Source organism: Siphateles boraxobius, unplaced genomic scaffold, assembly GCF_051911475.1.
Source record: "Siphateles boraxobius isolate OS27281-9 unplaced genomic scaffold, OSU_SipBor_1 141, whole genome shotgun sequence".
Classification (NCBI taxonomy): Eukaryota; Metazoa; Chordata; class Actinopteri; order Cypriniformes; family Leuciscidae; genus Siphateles; species Siphateles boraxobius.
Window position 1 is genome coordinate 859,885 of NW_027508746.1, and position 14,089 is coordinate 873,973.

The following is a 14,089-nucleotide window of genomic DNA, read 5'->3' on the forward strand; positions in this document are numbered from 1 at the left end:
GCTGCCCGGGAAAGCATGGCCGTCATCTCCGGATCAGACTCGAGCACAGCCGTATGCACACCGGAAGGTGGCAGCTGTGACGAGCCCTCACTTCCAGAAGAGTCAAACCCGCCTAGTGATGCTGCAACAGACATGGCATCTTCCTCTGTAGCTTCAACTGAAGCCCGCGGGCCACCAGAGGGTAGACCCGCGGGAATCAGCAGTTCACTAGCGGGCACCGTCATTGAAGAGGGGGGCTGGGGTCGCGGACACATAGTCGGCGCCTTGTTCCAGACCGTAACCCTCAGATCACCCTGGCCACCAGCCGCAGGACGGGGGGTGGATGAGGGGACTCTCACTCTTGCGAGTTCACGGAGTCTCGACCGTAATGACGCGATGGTCATGTTCCCACAGAGAGAACATGAGTCATCCACGAGCGCTGCTCTAGCATGATCAATGCCCAAACATACTATGCAACGCTCGTGCCCATCAGAGTCCGATACCAATCTGCCGCAACCAGAAGTACACGGGCGAGACATCTTTAAAAAGACGTGCCACGTGTAAGCTCTTTTAGTGAGAGAAAACTCAAGTGTTGAAGCACCCGGGGAGAAACGCACCGACTGGCAGACCACTGCAACAGATCAGCAGGAAGCACGCTCTCGCCGTAGATCGCCGTCACACCAACACTCGAGGTACTCGTTTGTAAAGCTGACAATTCAGAGATGGCTTGTGGAGAGAAGAATACACTTGGCTCCGAAGCGAAAACATATCTGCTTGCTGCCGGCTTCCTCCTTTTATACCCACGAGGTGGGGCGGAGTTACGCCATGCAAATTCCGCAGACCCATGGCATTTCTTTGCCATTGGCTCGTTTTGTAATACTCGAAGTTGATAGGCTTTCTAAGCGAAACCCCATTCGTCGTCATCCGACGTAACTCGGAGTGACAACGAAAGGGAACTAACTTTTTTGCGCTCCGAGAGCCCTCTGGTGGTTGGGAGCATTTCCGTTGTGTTGTGGATTCATTTCGTTGTGGCTTTATTTAGTTGTGTTGTACATTTGCCGTTGTGTTGTGGATTCATTTCGTTGTTTTGTGGCTTAATTTCGTTGTGTTGTGAATTTATGTTTGCTTTTTAAATTTCGTTGTGCACTACTGAGCCACCTTACTTACAGTGAATACTTTTTTCTTGATTTACCTTGAAAGAATGGAAGTGAAATGTGACAACATGCTCCACGTACATTATACCATATGGCAGGCAGATTAAAATGTTATCTGATCTAATAAAAACAAGAGAAACTAAAATATATTGTCAATAGTTACAGTTCACAACATAATAATAATTAAACATTTCTGAACATTGACTCAGTCTGTATCGAAATTTTTCTCATGGTTTCTCAATAAAAGTCATAAAAGTATAGAATATAATACCATAGTTCTTCTAATAGAGGCTCATTGTACCACAGTGTGTGACAACATGCCCCGGCTGCACAACTGGGGTTTAAACCCGGCTAGTGTTTCTGCTGGTTAGCGACATATCAACTGTTAAGTAACATATTGGAGATAAAACTTATATCAGATTAGTCTAATTTTAAATAAACACACACACACACACACACACACACACACACACACACACACACACACACACACACACACACACACACACACACACACAAAAATAATGAAAACTTAAGAAATGTATAGGTTAAATAAATGTTCAGTGATATCTCACAAAGAATTTTAAATTTTGGCGCAATTTTTTCTCTATATAGTGTTGATATGGCAACTAGTAAATACACTATGTTCGTCATGCTGGCATGTGTGGAAAGTTTTAACCATGTGTGTTACAACTAGCTGTGCGTTAGTTTGTGCCCCGCTCACTCATAAATGATGACAGAATTGAATTATGTTAGTAATGCTGACATGCATGACATGTCTTTACTTTAAGAGCACACACACACACACACACACACACACACACACACACACACACACACACACACACACACACACACACACACACACACACACACACACACACACACACACACACACACACACACACACACACAGGACTGCAGGGGGCAGCAGAGAATATGTGTTTATTCCTGTGATCAAAGCTGAATTTTCAGCATCATTACTCCAGTCTTCAGTGTCACATGATCCTTCAGAAATCACTATAATATGATGATCTGATGATCAAGAAACATTTGATTTGTGTGTGAGAGAGGAGAGAATTTGTGGATGTGTGAGTGTGTGTGAGAGAGGGAAAGAGTGTGTGTGTGTGAGAGAGAGAGATTGTGTGAGTGTGAGAGAGAGAGAGAGCGAGAGTGTGTGTGTGAGTGTGTGTGAGAGAGGGAAAGAGTGTGTGTGTGTGTGTGTGAGAGAGATTGTGTGAGTGTGAGAGAGAGAGAGAGCGTGTGTGTGTGTGTGTGTGTGTGTGTGTGTGTGTGTGTGTGTGTGTGTGCTGATTTGCTGCTTAAGAAACATTTATGATTATTATCAGAGTTAAAAAACAGTTGCGCTGCTTCATATTTTTGTGGAAACTGGAATGCATTTTCCCCGAATAATTTTATGAATAAAAACAGATGTTTAAAATGTATTTTATTATAGCTATTTATTTAAAATAGGAATCTTTTGGAACATTATAAATGTCTTTACTGTAACTTTTTTTTTAAAAACATGTTTTTATGCATCCTTGCTGAATAAAAAATATTTTTTTCTCATTCGTTGCTTGATATGAGATTCAGTTGGAGACTCAGACATTTCAGACATATGAGGTATAATGTAAAACATCTTCAGTTGAAACCGATGTGGATTTATATTTCATTGTATTTCATTCCCCTTAAAGGAAATGCCTCTTTTATTGTGTTTAATATTGAGCATATTGTCTAAAAACGCTCACACAACACACATACAAATACCACCTTAATTAAATATATACATTCTCTCTTACTATCTTACCATATTTACAAGTCACCCTTTACAACGAGCATCCGTTCAGTGTTCAAGTCCATTAAGTACGAAAAGATATAAAAATAAAGCTGCCTCTTATAGTATTAACAGGGGAATCAGCCTGATCTCATGAAAATGTGTGTCTATAGCATGCATTGAGTTTATAGTGCAATGTATAAGCGAAAATAATTTTTTACGTGCAAATGATACGCAATTTTCGCGTGCATATGATACGCACTTCATTGCGTGTAATACACACGCACCCCACACCACTAATCCTCCCCAAACGTATAATACACACCCCTCGCCACTACTAAATCTACCCATATGCACGTAAAAAACGAATTTCCGCTTATAAATTCCACGATAAACACACGATGCGTGCTATAGAGACGCATTTAGTGTGAGCGGGCCGGGGAAATAGTCCGCTGAGTGTGTGTAAGTGTTGGTGTTAGGAAGGTTTTCTGTTGCGTTTGGCCCGTCGGGTCGGGGGGAAGCTGATGAACTCGAAGTGTTTGGGTTGCTCTGAGTTGGGGAAGGGAAGAGGGCCTTTGTGGAGGCGTTTGATGAAGTGAACTTCCCGCTGGTTCTCCCTGGTTTTGGAGGCCTTGATGGGTCGACCCTTTCTGCTGAAGGCCACGAACCAGCCCTCGTATCGAGCGTTCTGGAAAGCGGTGTAGTTGTTCTCCAGAACGATCTCTGTGAAGATGCAGTCCCGTCCCCTGCCGTTCGACTGGGAGGAGGAGAGAAGAACCACCGGTTATTGCACAGGACATTATATTAACCTTTATTTAAAGGACAATTCTGGCGCAAAATGAACCTAGGGCTAAATAACACGTGTGTCCCGAGTCGACCGTTCTCTGGGATGCGTTTTCATGATAATCGAATCTACCCAGTTTTAACGTTAGTTTTAGTTTAACCACAGATTAGTTTATAACGCCAGTATAAAGGGCATGGAATAAGTAAAAATAAAAATCGCTAGTTAATACCACTAACAAGGCTCAAAATAGCCCCACACTAACACGCTAGCATAATGAGGGTCTCTACATGCAAACCGAAGCATTGTGAACTGTGTAAGTGTACAGACAGTTTAATAAGATATAAACACAGTTCACTTCGCGTAAACAAGCAGGAGCCGTCTTTGGAGAACAGTCTCGACCAGTCGAACCACGAACGCCGTGATACGTGAGCCGAACTGTGACGTGGAATCTCATATGATCCGTTGTTTCCGGAAGAAAGCACTGAGCGCATCTCGGAGTGAAAATGCTTGAGCTATGTTTTTAGTAAAAATATTGAAAGTCTGGGGCCACTTCTTCCCTTGTAGTTCACCTTTAAGTTGATAAAGTTTTAAATGGATATTTTTTCTTACAGGAACACATCACTTCATAAGGCCTTTATTAACCCTTTTATCACGGATGGATAGGCTTTGATGGACTTCCAAAAAAATATACCCATTCAATGCCATTATAAAGCTAGGACATTTTTTTTTTATATAACTCTGATTGTATTCGCCTGAAAGAAGAATGTAATTTACACCCTGTCACTCACATGAGATCCACCAATAGCAAACCACAACCGTCCAATCAATTCCCCACAGACACAAATCAAGCCCCGCCCACATTCCCCGCCCACGTTTCACGCTACACGACACAATAGAGAACAAAACACGGTCGCAACTTCTATTTCATGCTGACTTTAGACTTAAAACACACAAATAACTGTGAAATGAAAGTCCCCCTGTGGTGAAAATCCAGCTTTTAATGTGTTTATATGTCTATGGTGATTTTAATATGCTTTAAGACAAAGGGCTCATTTGCATATTCATAGAACCGGGTATACTAAATGAGGCAAGGGTGTCGAGTTACATCCAAGATATTTTAAAGCATGAAGACTTTTTTTTTAAGAAAAAAACTTTTAAATATGTCATTTTGATGATCAAAGATTAGTTTTAAGGGATAAAATTATTGACTACACGGGGACTTTAAGTGCGATACCTTGACTGAACTGTCCAAACTTTTCGGACACTTAATTGCATGGTATTTGCAATGAAATGAAAATGTATTGCACTGTAAAAAATAAAAATGATGACTGGACATTATCCAATAATTTTAAGGAAATTTTAACTTACACTAAAATGCAACACAATGCAATGTATAATTCAAAATACAGGTAAAACACCTGGAAAAAAACAATATTTATACAGAGATTTTTATACAGTGTATAGTTTAAATTCATATGTAATTCAGTTAGTTGGGAGCGTTTTTGACATACTGAAACCGGACTTAAGTTACTCTTTATATGTAACTGTATAATTATAGTCTTTAAAATATAAGTGTAAGCTACTGACAAATGTAGCCTACTGAGAAGAATTTATTATAACTAAAAGTTAAAGTCATTTGTATTGAAACTTGTATTTAAATATATTTGTATTTGCACATTTGTAATGATGAAGATGCAATTTAGTACATTTGAAATATATTAACTTTAAATAACACACTACAGTTAAAAGTATTTCATATGTGCTTTAGTATGTTAGTAAAACCTTACTTACCAAAATAAGTGCACTTCTTGAGAGCATTAAAACATAATTTAAAATTGTCTTTTTATTTTACATTATTTCAAAGCGCATTTTTTTACTCAAGTTAAAGTTCCTTAAGTGTGTTAGGAAACATTTGCAAGTACAGATTTTTTCTTTCAATACAATGAAGCGCACTTATTCTTTGGACTTCACACTGACACCTATGGATGTATATGACGTTTATGTTTATTATCTCAGTTGAACAGAATGTGACCGCAGGTCCTGGAGAATAATCCAGCTTTTATTATTTAAATGACAGACTTTGTTTCATAATCCCAAAAGGAATTGAAAGTGCTTTAAATGGCTTGTATCTGATCTAATGTGAGCATTGTTTGAGACTCTCACTGTCTCCATCTGTCCCAGCACTTTATCTCATGGCAAACTCATAGCGCTGAAGACATTTTTACATTTACAATTTTTACATTTTGTTTGTTTAGAATTTTTTTTTCTTTATTGGAATGGTGCGAAACTTGGTAAAGGTTTTGGCACTTGCTATGTGAACACACACCCACACACACACACACACACACACACACACACACACACACACACACACACACACACACACACACACACACACACACACACACACAAAAAAACGTGGACATGATTCAAACAGGTTTATGGTTTTGATTTTGTTGCAGTTTTAGATTAAAACGTGATTTTGAAAAATATATATTTGATGTCAAAATTGAAAATAGTATTCTTGAGCATTTTTCATACCAATACACATACAATTCTGCTACTTTTTTAAAGTTCACTTTTTAAAACTTTTTTCAGTTCAGTAATAATCAGCCAAGTGTCGTCTTAGAAAAGAGATTAACGACAGTTTAAATTGGAAATTTAATTTGCAGGTCTATATGCTTAAAAAGTGAATAAATGGATTATAAATACAGATACTAAATATAATTTAGTATAAAAAATCCCCTAAAAATACAAAATATTAAATAAAGTGTTTTGTTCTAAACTCATATTTAAAATATTAAAAATATTAAATATTTTCCACATATTTTTACGTTTTAATTGAACTTGTAGGGTTATTAACCTCAGCTCATTTTGAATGTTTTTTTCTAATGTTTAACATTAACTGTTCATCAGAGGGGTCCAAAAACCCAGGACTTCTGTCGCACTTGAACCACGAATACATACAAAAAGAATTGAATGGATTCGAGGAGTTTTATGGTTCAAATTTAAAAAAAAGTAACAAATCCTTCCCTTGTGGGTCAATTTGACCCCCTTAGGAATGAATGGAATGCGAGGAATGCTTCAGTACACAATAAAAAACCTAAAAATACTCAAAATTCAAACTAAAAATGCTAAAACTTTACCAAAAAATAATTTTATAATGTCTGCGTGTATCTGAATGCTGAAGAACTGACTTTAGGACCCAGCGGAACACTATATAGAGCTCCGTATAGAGATATAAGGCCATCTAGTGGCTAGAGTCATGAAATATCATGTTATATTTTTGGTTTTCCACAAAAGGTCGCCAAAGACACCTAATGTAAGATATTTTGAGCTGAATTAAAAGCGTTATGCATGAAATTGTGAGTTATTTTTAATTTCAGTTGAAAGAATGTCAGGAATGTGCTGAAATTACTATTTATTTATGATTTATTGATCAAATCTAGCAATTTATAGGTAAATAAAATAAAAACTAACAAAAAATTCTCCAAAACAATTGCATTAAAAAATAGAAAAAATATTATCAAAATGAAATAATATAAGATTTTTAGGCAAAAAAAAATCATTACATATCATTTTAAGGCTTCAGGTAATTTTGAACCACAAGGGAAAGATTTGTTGCGAAGGAAGGATGAAGGTTAAAAACAAATATCCCCTCTGGACGTCACTTTTGCTCACTACTGTATATCCGAGTGAAACAGCTTCGCAAACAAGAACAAATGTGGGCGGGGCTTGATTTTGTCCGTGGGGATTTGATTGGATGGTTGTGGTTTTCTATTGGTCGATCTCATGTTTTAAGTCATGCAACCCAATTATCAAAGGTACATTTTTTGGTGAAGTTCAATATACACTTGCCCCACCAAAAACAAATCTCCATCAGGATGATGGATAGCACACCACGTACCTTGCCCACTAGTTTCCCCCTGCGGTTTATACACAGGTATCTGCCAGTCTCCGCTCCTTTGATCCGAACTCGACTCCCGAAGGTGTCCGTCTCCACATAAAGTCTGGCTGTAATGCAGGACAAGTGTTTTACACAACAAAATACTGCATAGATCCAGCCATCTATCAATATCATATAAAACTATACCCAAATCATAATAAAAAAAACACACCAAATTTAGCTCAACATTTTTGAGAGCAGTGTTAAAGTAATTCTACCTGACCTAAAGTCACTTTTGATCAATGAAATTAAGCTGATTCAGTCCTGTTACACTTAGATGATTATGGCAAGCAGTTTTGACTTTTAATCATCTCCAGGATATGAATTCTTGTCCACAAATACCAACAATTAAATTTTTATAGTTAAAATGTTCATTCATGATATCAGGAATTAGTATTCTAGTAAAAAATGGCATTTTTTTTATTTATTTCAAACGATTCAATTTCCACTAGTAAAAAATTATTCTTAATATCAATGATGTCATCACTCTCATAAATACAAATTCCTGATATCAAGAATTACATTTCAACTAGTAATTAGAAACCAGAATTCTTGAGATCTGTAATTGTATTTTCAGAAGTTAAATGTCGCTATAGGCTGCCATTCAAATTCAATTGTTGATATCAAGAATTTATTTCTTATCAAGTTGAAATTCCAATTTAACATATCAGAAATACAATTTTTACTAGTAACAATCATAATTGTTGATATCAGTAATTATGTGGCTTTTTGAAAATGTAATTATTGATATCAGAAATTTGCATTTCTGAGAGTGATGACATCATTGTTGATATCAAGAATTTACATTTTTAGCCTATTAGTGGAAATTGAATCGTTGATATCAAAACTTTCCATTGTTACTAGAAATCTACCTGATACAAAGAATTAACATTTTAACTAGTAAAATGTAATTGTTTGTATTTGTTGACAAGAATTCATATATAGAATAGAGAGTTGGAATTTTGACGTTTATTATTATTTGTTTAATGTTAATATGAAATAATTTTTTGGAAAGAAAGAAAGAAAGAAAGAAAGAAAGAAAGAAAGAAAGAAAGAAAGAAAGAATTTTTTAAAGATTTCAGGTAGGCTATATTAAGTTCAAATGCATAGTGCAGTATCATGATGTTCAAGATGACTCTCACAAGTCAAATCAGTCTCATTTCCCTTTGCTGTTTGAAGCAAATTATCACATCCTAATCAACACAAAGGGGAAACGATTAAGCAAAGAAATGTCTTTTGAACTATATCAGCAAGTCCCTTTTCAGCCAATAAAGCAATCATCCGCGAAACAGGCCTATAATCTGCACCGAAACCCCCGTGAGTGAATCACCGTGACGCGGATGGATACTTGACTCGGACTCACCGAAAGCGTTCCCGTCCTCCGCGGTGGCGCTGACTCTGCGGCCCGGGATCTGCACGTGTCTCCCGCTGGTCCTGCTGTACAACTGATACACCCGAACCTGCCGCCGGCTCAGCTGGTCCGTCAGCGAGCCCTGTTCCCTCACATACTGCTTAAAATTAGGAGAAGGGTGATTCTTCTCCCCCTTTTCGGTGCAAAGGGAAAATAAGATCACATATATGATCTCTCTCTCTCGTTTGCTGGAATAGAAAACCTGTTTCGTTTTTATAAATGCCAGCAAGAGCACTGATCTAACTCTGCAGCCCGATCTTATGTATTTATCGCGCAATTTACGCGCAAAAAATAGATTTTACGTGCATATGAGACGCACTTTATAGCGTGTAATAGCTAGCTACTCCACACCACTAATCCTCCCCAATGGGGTTACAGTGCGTATTATTCATATGCACGTAAAAACTATTTTTTGCACCAACAAATTGCACGATAAATACAATTCGTAGGCCTACTAGATACACACTTTCATGAGATCGAGTTGCTATAACCGACTCAACAGAGTTAGATTTGATTTAGGCTCATCTATTCCAGCTAGGGCCCGGGACCCACTAGAGGGCCTCAGCAAACTTACAATGATTTCAAAAGAGTTACAATAAAGTAATTGATGCTAAAAATCGTTAGACATGTACACTATATTCATTTGATGTGTCCCACCAAGAACACAGGCTACAGTTATTAAACCTTTTGATCGATTTTTGAAGCTAACATAGACTATAACCTTGCTATAAAAGTATCAAATTAAAACTAAATGTATTTGCCATATGCATGCAGTTTAAATGAAATACTAATGATTATTAGGCCAGTAAAAATACAAACAAAATAAAATGTAATAAACAGCTATTTACCTGCGCGTGACACCACACCACGAAGAAGTGAAAAGAGCTACAAAATAAAACAAATCAAAAGTGAGAAAAGCATTATAATGCATTATATAATAGATATAATGTCATAATATAATTAGTTAATAGGCTACATATAATAGCATTATATAATACAAATTAGATGAATGCCCGTATCACATAATATAGGCTACATAATACACATAAAAAAGTAATTATTTTTCCATTCAATTCAATTCAATCGTTCTCTATCGTTACTTTCAGTTCAGCAAAGAACGGTTTCTTATCGAACAAATACACATATTTTTACTAGGCTATATATAATTATTGAGGTTCTTGTATAATTCGTTGGGGATTAAAACACTATTTTCCCCGAAGCTCCCAAACAAAACAAGAACTAGAAAATAAAGTTGTTGTTTTTTTGCACATTGTTTTTATAAAGCATAAAACTGTAAAATAGGCTATCCATCTGCACCTCAATTTTTAAGATTAAAGATCTATATATCGCCAAATATCAGTCGCCTACTCACATGTACAAGCAGCGCTGATTTATTCCATACATTGTGGAAACGCAAAGTCAAAAGTTGTATCCAGGGTTCTCCAGAATGATAATCCAGCTCGCTGTGATCTCCTGATTAAATGAACAGAGTCAAATCCATATGCCAGTATAAATATATAAATATACGCGCGACTTCAGGAGCGCGAGATCTTCAAAAGCCCCTCAGATGCGCGTCCACGCAAACACACTCACGAATAAATCCCACTGGGAAAAAACGATCCACATATAGTCCAGACGAGTATGGAGTTCCATCATATGTTTTATAGCAATGCGATCATTTGATTGGAAGGGTGCAGTGTGGTCTTGATGTTGTGCCGGCACTGTCACTTGTGCGTCTGGATCATTCCCTGCGCCACAGGGATAGACGTCAAGATCCCTCCCTTTTCCCCTTCAGAGACTCATGCACTTTTAAAAAGTCCTCAAGCCTGGCTGTGTTCTGTTAAATGCACACCTGGAGGCGTTTCTAACATCCATGTAAATGAATCAAATCACTAACTTCACCAAGAGACCATGTGACTATCCACACGGCAAAAAGCAAGCCTCTCCATGTCTCCCAGTTTCACCCAAACTCCCATCTAACGGATGATTAATCTTTCAAAAAGAACTGTGATGTATTCAGATCATCCTCTGTATTTAAAGCTTTGAGGTTCTTCAGAAAGGGGTGTGTGTGTTAGGGCCCATCTCAGTGTTGGTCTATCCCTGTGAAGGGGCCACGGCTCACACCTTTTGCTAACCTGGCGGCTCTAATGAGATAACAATGGTGTCCTTTAATCACAGGCCTCCAGCGGGCTTTTGTTGGCTCCTGCAGAATCCACATCAAGCACTAACGATATAACGTCAACAGGATGCTCGCTTTCCCACGCATAGTTCAGTCGCATCGGGGCAATTAGTGCTGTCTTGCAAGTGTGACCATAGCAGAGCCACTTGGTTCCCTCAAATCAAAATCTGTGTGAACTTTTTCCACACCTAGAAGAGAGAAACTCAGTGATTATACGGTCACTGTGACTTTACCAAGTGCAACATGTTCCTGTTGCAACCTATTGTTGATCCTGGAACAACATTCCTGTCCTAAACCCAAATAATCCCTAAAATCAGAGGAAACTATGGCTGAATAACACTGATGATGAAGCACCAAACCCAGATCGTAACCTAAACGTGATATAAACTGTAAACTCAAACATGATTGATTGTAAAGTTGATCCAGGAACATGTTGCACATGTGGAAATCACGTTCACCGCTTATATACTGTAAATCAGTGTTTCTTGGATTTGTTTCAGAACTCACATTGGTGACCCAACACAATGCCAAAGCCTATATGTAATGTAGAATTTCATGTATTTTTGTTTCATTTTTTGTCTCACAACCTGCCAATGTTGGCATATAATTTGTCAATATGGGTTAACAAATGAAAAATACTGTGAAAATAAAAGTTTGATTGGATGCACAAAAATCCAAGTTTGGGACACAATATGCTGAAGTACACTAAAAAAAATGCAAGGTTGTTTTAACCCACATTTGGGTCAAATATGGACGAACCCAACCGTTGGGTTAAAGGGACAATGTGTAGTTTTTTAGGTATTTTATTATCTAAAATCAATATTTTTATTAATAAATATGTCCTCAATGGTGTACAAATACCTCCGCCAATTATCTGACTTATCCTCGTAAACGAAGAATTTATTATCTTTATGTACATGTGACGGGCAGGTCCACGGAGGCGACCATGTATTTCCGCCATCTTGAAAAACTATAGTAGCAGAGAGGGACAAAAAGTACTAGGCAAACGCGTTTCCACAAGGCGTTTTCGTTCAGAGCCAGCGTCACGTGAGTGAAAGCAGCAGAAACGGAGGAGAGAGCAGTGAGAGGCGCTTCACGGCCCCGGCAAGTTTAAAAGGTTGCACTGTTATTTTTAATGGCATACATATGCCGAGCCACAGGAGAAGAAATCCTTGACGCCAAAAAAGTCCAAAATTGAACGTAAAAGGAAACGTGACCAGAGATTACAAAAAACAAGAGTCAATGCCGGGATAGCTTTTTCCAGGCGGAAAGAACTAATGCAGGAGAAAGATTTCAAAAGAGACGCTGAAGTCCTGCTTTCTCCTCGACAGGAAGGCTAAGTCAATATTACAGTCTTAATGACATCCTTCATTCATTGCTTGGTTGTGTAACGTTACTTTATTATATAGACAGTAGAACATGTTAAACAGCCTCTTTGATGAATAGCAGCTATTGAGTAAAGTTGAGAAGGCGCTAAAAACAAGGTTTGTAAGTTTACTTTTTATGTAACTTAGAAAATCGATAAGAATATATTTTAATAGTTCATATGATTGTTCTTGCATTGTTTGTTATAGCTTTTTGGTGCATAACGGCTACCGTAGATGCAACACGCATTTGAAAAAAATAAACGCGCTGAAGAGCACAATTCGTTTGAATGCAAAATACAATTTCACGGCTAGATGGGAGAAATTCCTACACAATGTCCCTTTAAAAATGTAAATTAAAAATTGTAACCCAACAGCTGGGTTTGTCCATATTTGACCCAAATATGGGTTGAAACAACCCCGTATTTTTTAGAGTGCGTCTTTTATTGGATGCACACCTTGCATGTCAAAAACAAATGATTTCATAGCTATCTGCAACCTGGATCATGACCCAGAACCACCTTTATTTATAAAAGGTGTATAGAATTTTAGATATACTTCTATCACATCTAGGCCATTTTTTATTCAGTTTATGAATTGTCTCACTTGTTGAATGGATTTGAATTTGTGAACTGTCCATCTGACTGGCCAGGATGGTGACAGACGTGGCGTTTATTGCAAAGTGTTCTCCACCCATCAGTTAGTATTTTGCTAACGACGGACAGATAGTCAGGAGGGTGTGAATAGTTATTGGTGATGAGACAGGTGTGTGTGTGTGTGTGTGTGTGTGTGTGTGTGTGTGTGTGTGTGTGTGTTTGATGTAATGTATCTGAATAGCTCAAGTCTCGCAGGAATCTAAACTCTGCACACGTTTTATCCACTGATATTTCTATATTTATTTTCAATTTAATTTAATAATGAGCATTAGATTTTCAAAATGTAACTAATTAGAATTTAATTAAAATGTTCTGGTGTTGCTTGTTTAAGTTGCTCATGGGCAAGTCCAGACATAACTTTGCTCTGCTGTAATTTTGGAAGGAGAAATCTGTGCAATGGATTTTAAGATACTGAGTATTGATAGCGGAATACATAATCAAATTAGGCAAAATATTTGAAGCCCCCCTAAGCGGTGGAAATCCAGCTATTAATGTTGTTTACATGTCTATGTGGTGTTTTTAATATGCGTTAAGACAAAGCATGTGTAAATTCATAAGTCGACAGGAAAAAACTTTTAAATATGTAATTTTGGTAATCAAAGATGAGGATTAAGGGATACAATTATTGACTACAGCGGGATTTAAAAAAAAAACATGCAAGGGGCGGGAAACCGTTGTGATTGACAGGCATTCCAATTTTACATAAATCTGTAGAGCTTTTAGCGGAATTCTGTAGGAATGCTTATGGAATATCATAGTTATGGCAATGTCCAGCAAAACTGAACAATACAGTTATGAGAGATGATGTGAATTCCTCACCTATTAAAGGTGCTCTAAGCGAT

General features: G+C 37.6%; 1 protein-coding gene across 3 annotated transcripts; it reads right to left on the reverse strand.

Moving 5' to 3' along the window:
• Nucleotides 1–2,698: 2,698 nt before the first annotated feature.
• On the reverse strand, nt 2,699–10,839 carry fgf17 (fibroblast growth factor 17). Of its 3 annotated transcripts, none has more exons than XM_077230315.1 (5): nt 10,421–10,839; nt 9,897–9,933; nt 9,001–9,145; nt 7,599–7,705; nt 2,699–3,664 (listed from the first exon to the last, which is right to left on the reverse strand). In XM_077230315.1, the coding sequence occupies exons 1-5, from the start codon at nt 10,450–10,452 to the stop codon at nt 3,383–3,385; spliced, it is 603 nt and encodes a 200-aa protein (XP_077086430.1). In that variant the 5' UTR covers nt 10,453–10,839; the 3' UTR covers nt 2,699–3,382. The 3 variants fall into 3 exon arrangements, with proteins under 3 accessions (XP_077086430.1, XP_077086429.1, XP_077086428.1); XM_077230314.1 differs by having other exon boundaries at nt 9,001–9,148; XM_077230313.1 differs by having other exon boundaries at nt 9,001–9,181; nt 10,421–10,838.
• Nucleotides 10,840–14,089: the final 3,250 nt, after the last annotated feature.

Bases quoted from the DNA above. Each gene is read 5' to 3' on its own strand.
- fgf17 (XM_077230313.1), bottom strand. From the start codon at position 10,452: ATGTATGGAATAAATCAGCGCTGCTTGTACAT. The intron at 9,934-10,420 runs GTGAGTAGGCGA...TTTATTTTGTAG, and splicing joins AATCAGCGCTGCTTGTACAT to CTCTTTTCACTTCTTCGTGG. The intron at 3,665-7,598 runs GTACGTGGTGTG...TCCTCCTCCCAG, and splicing joins GGGGGAAACTAGTGGGCAAG to TCGAACGGCAGGGGACGGGA.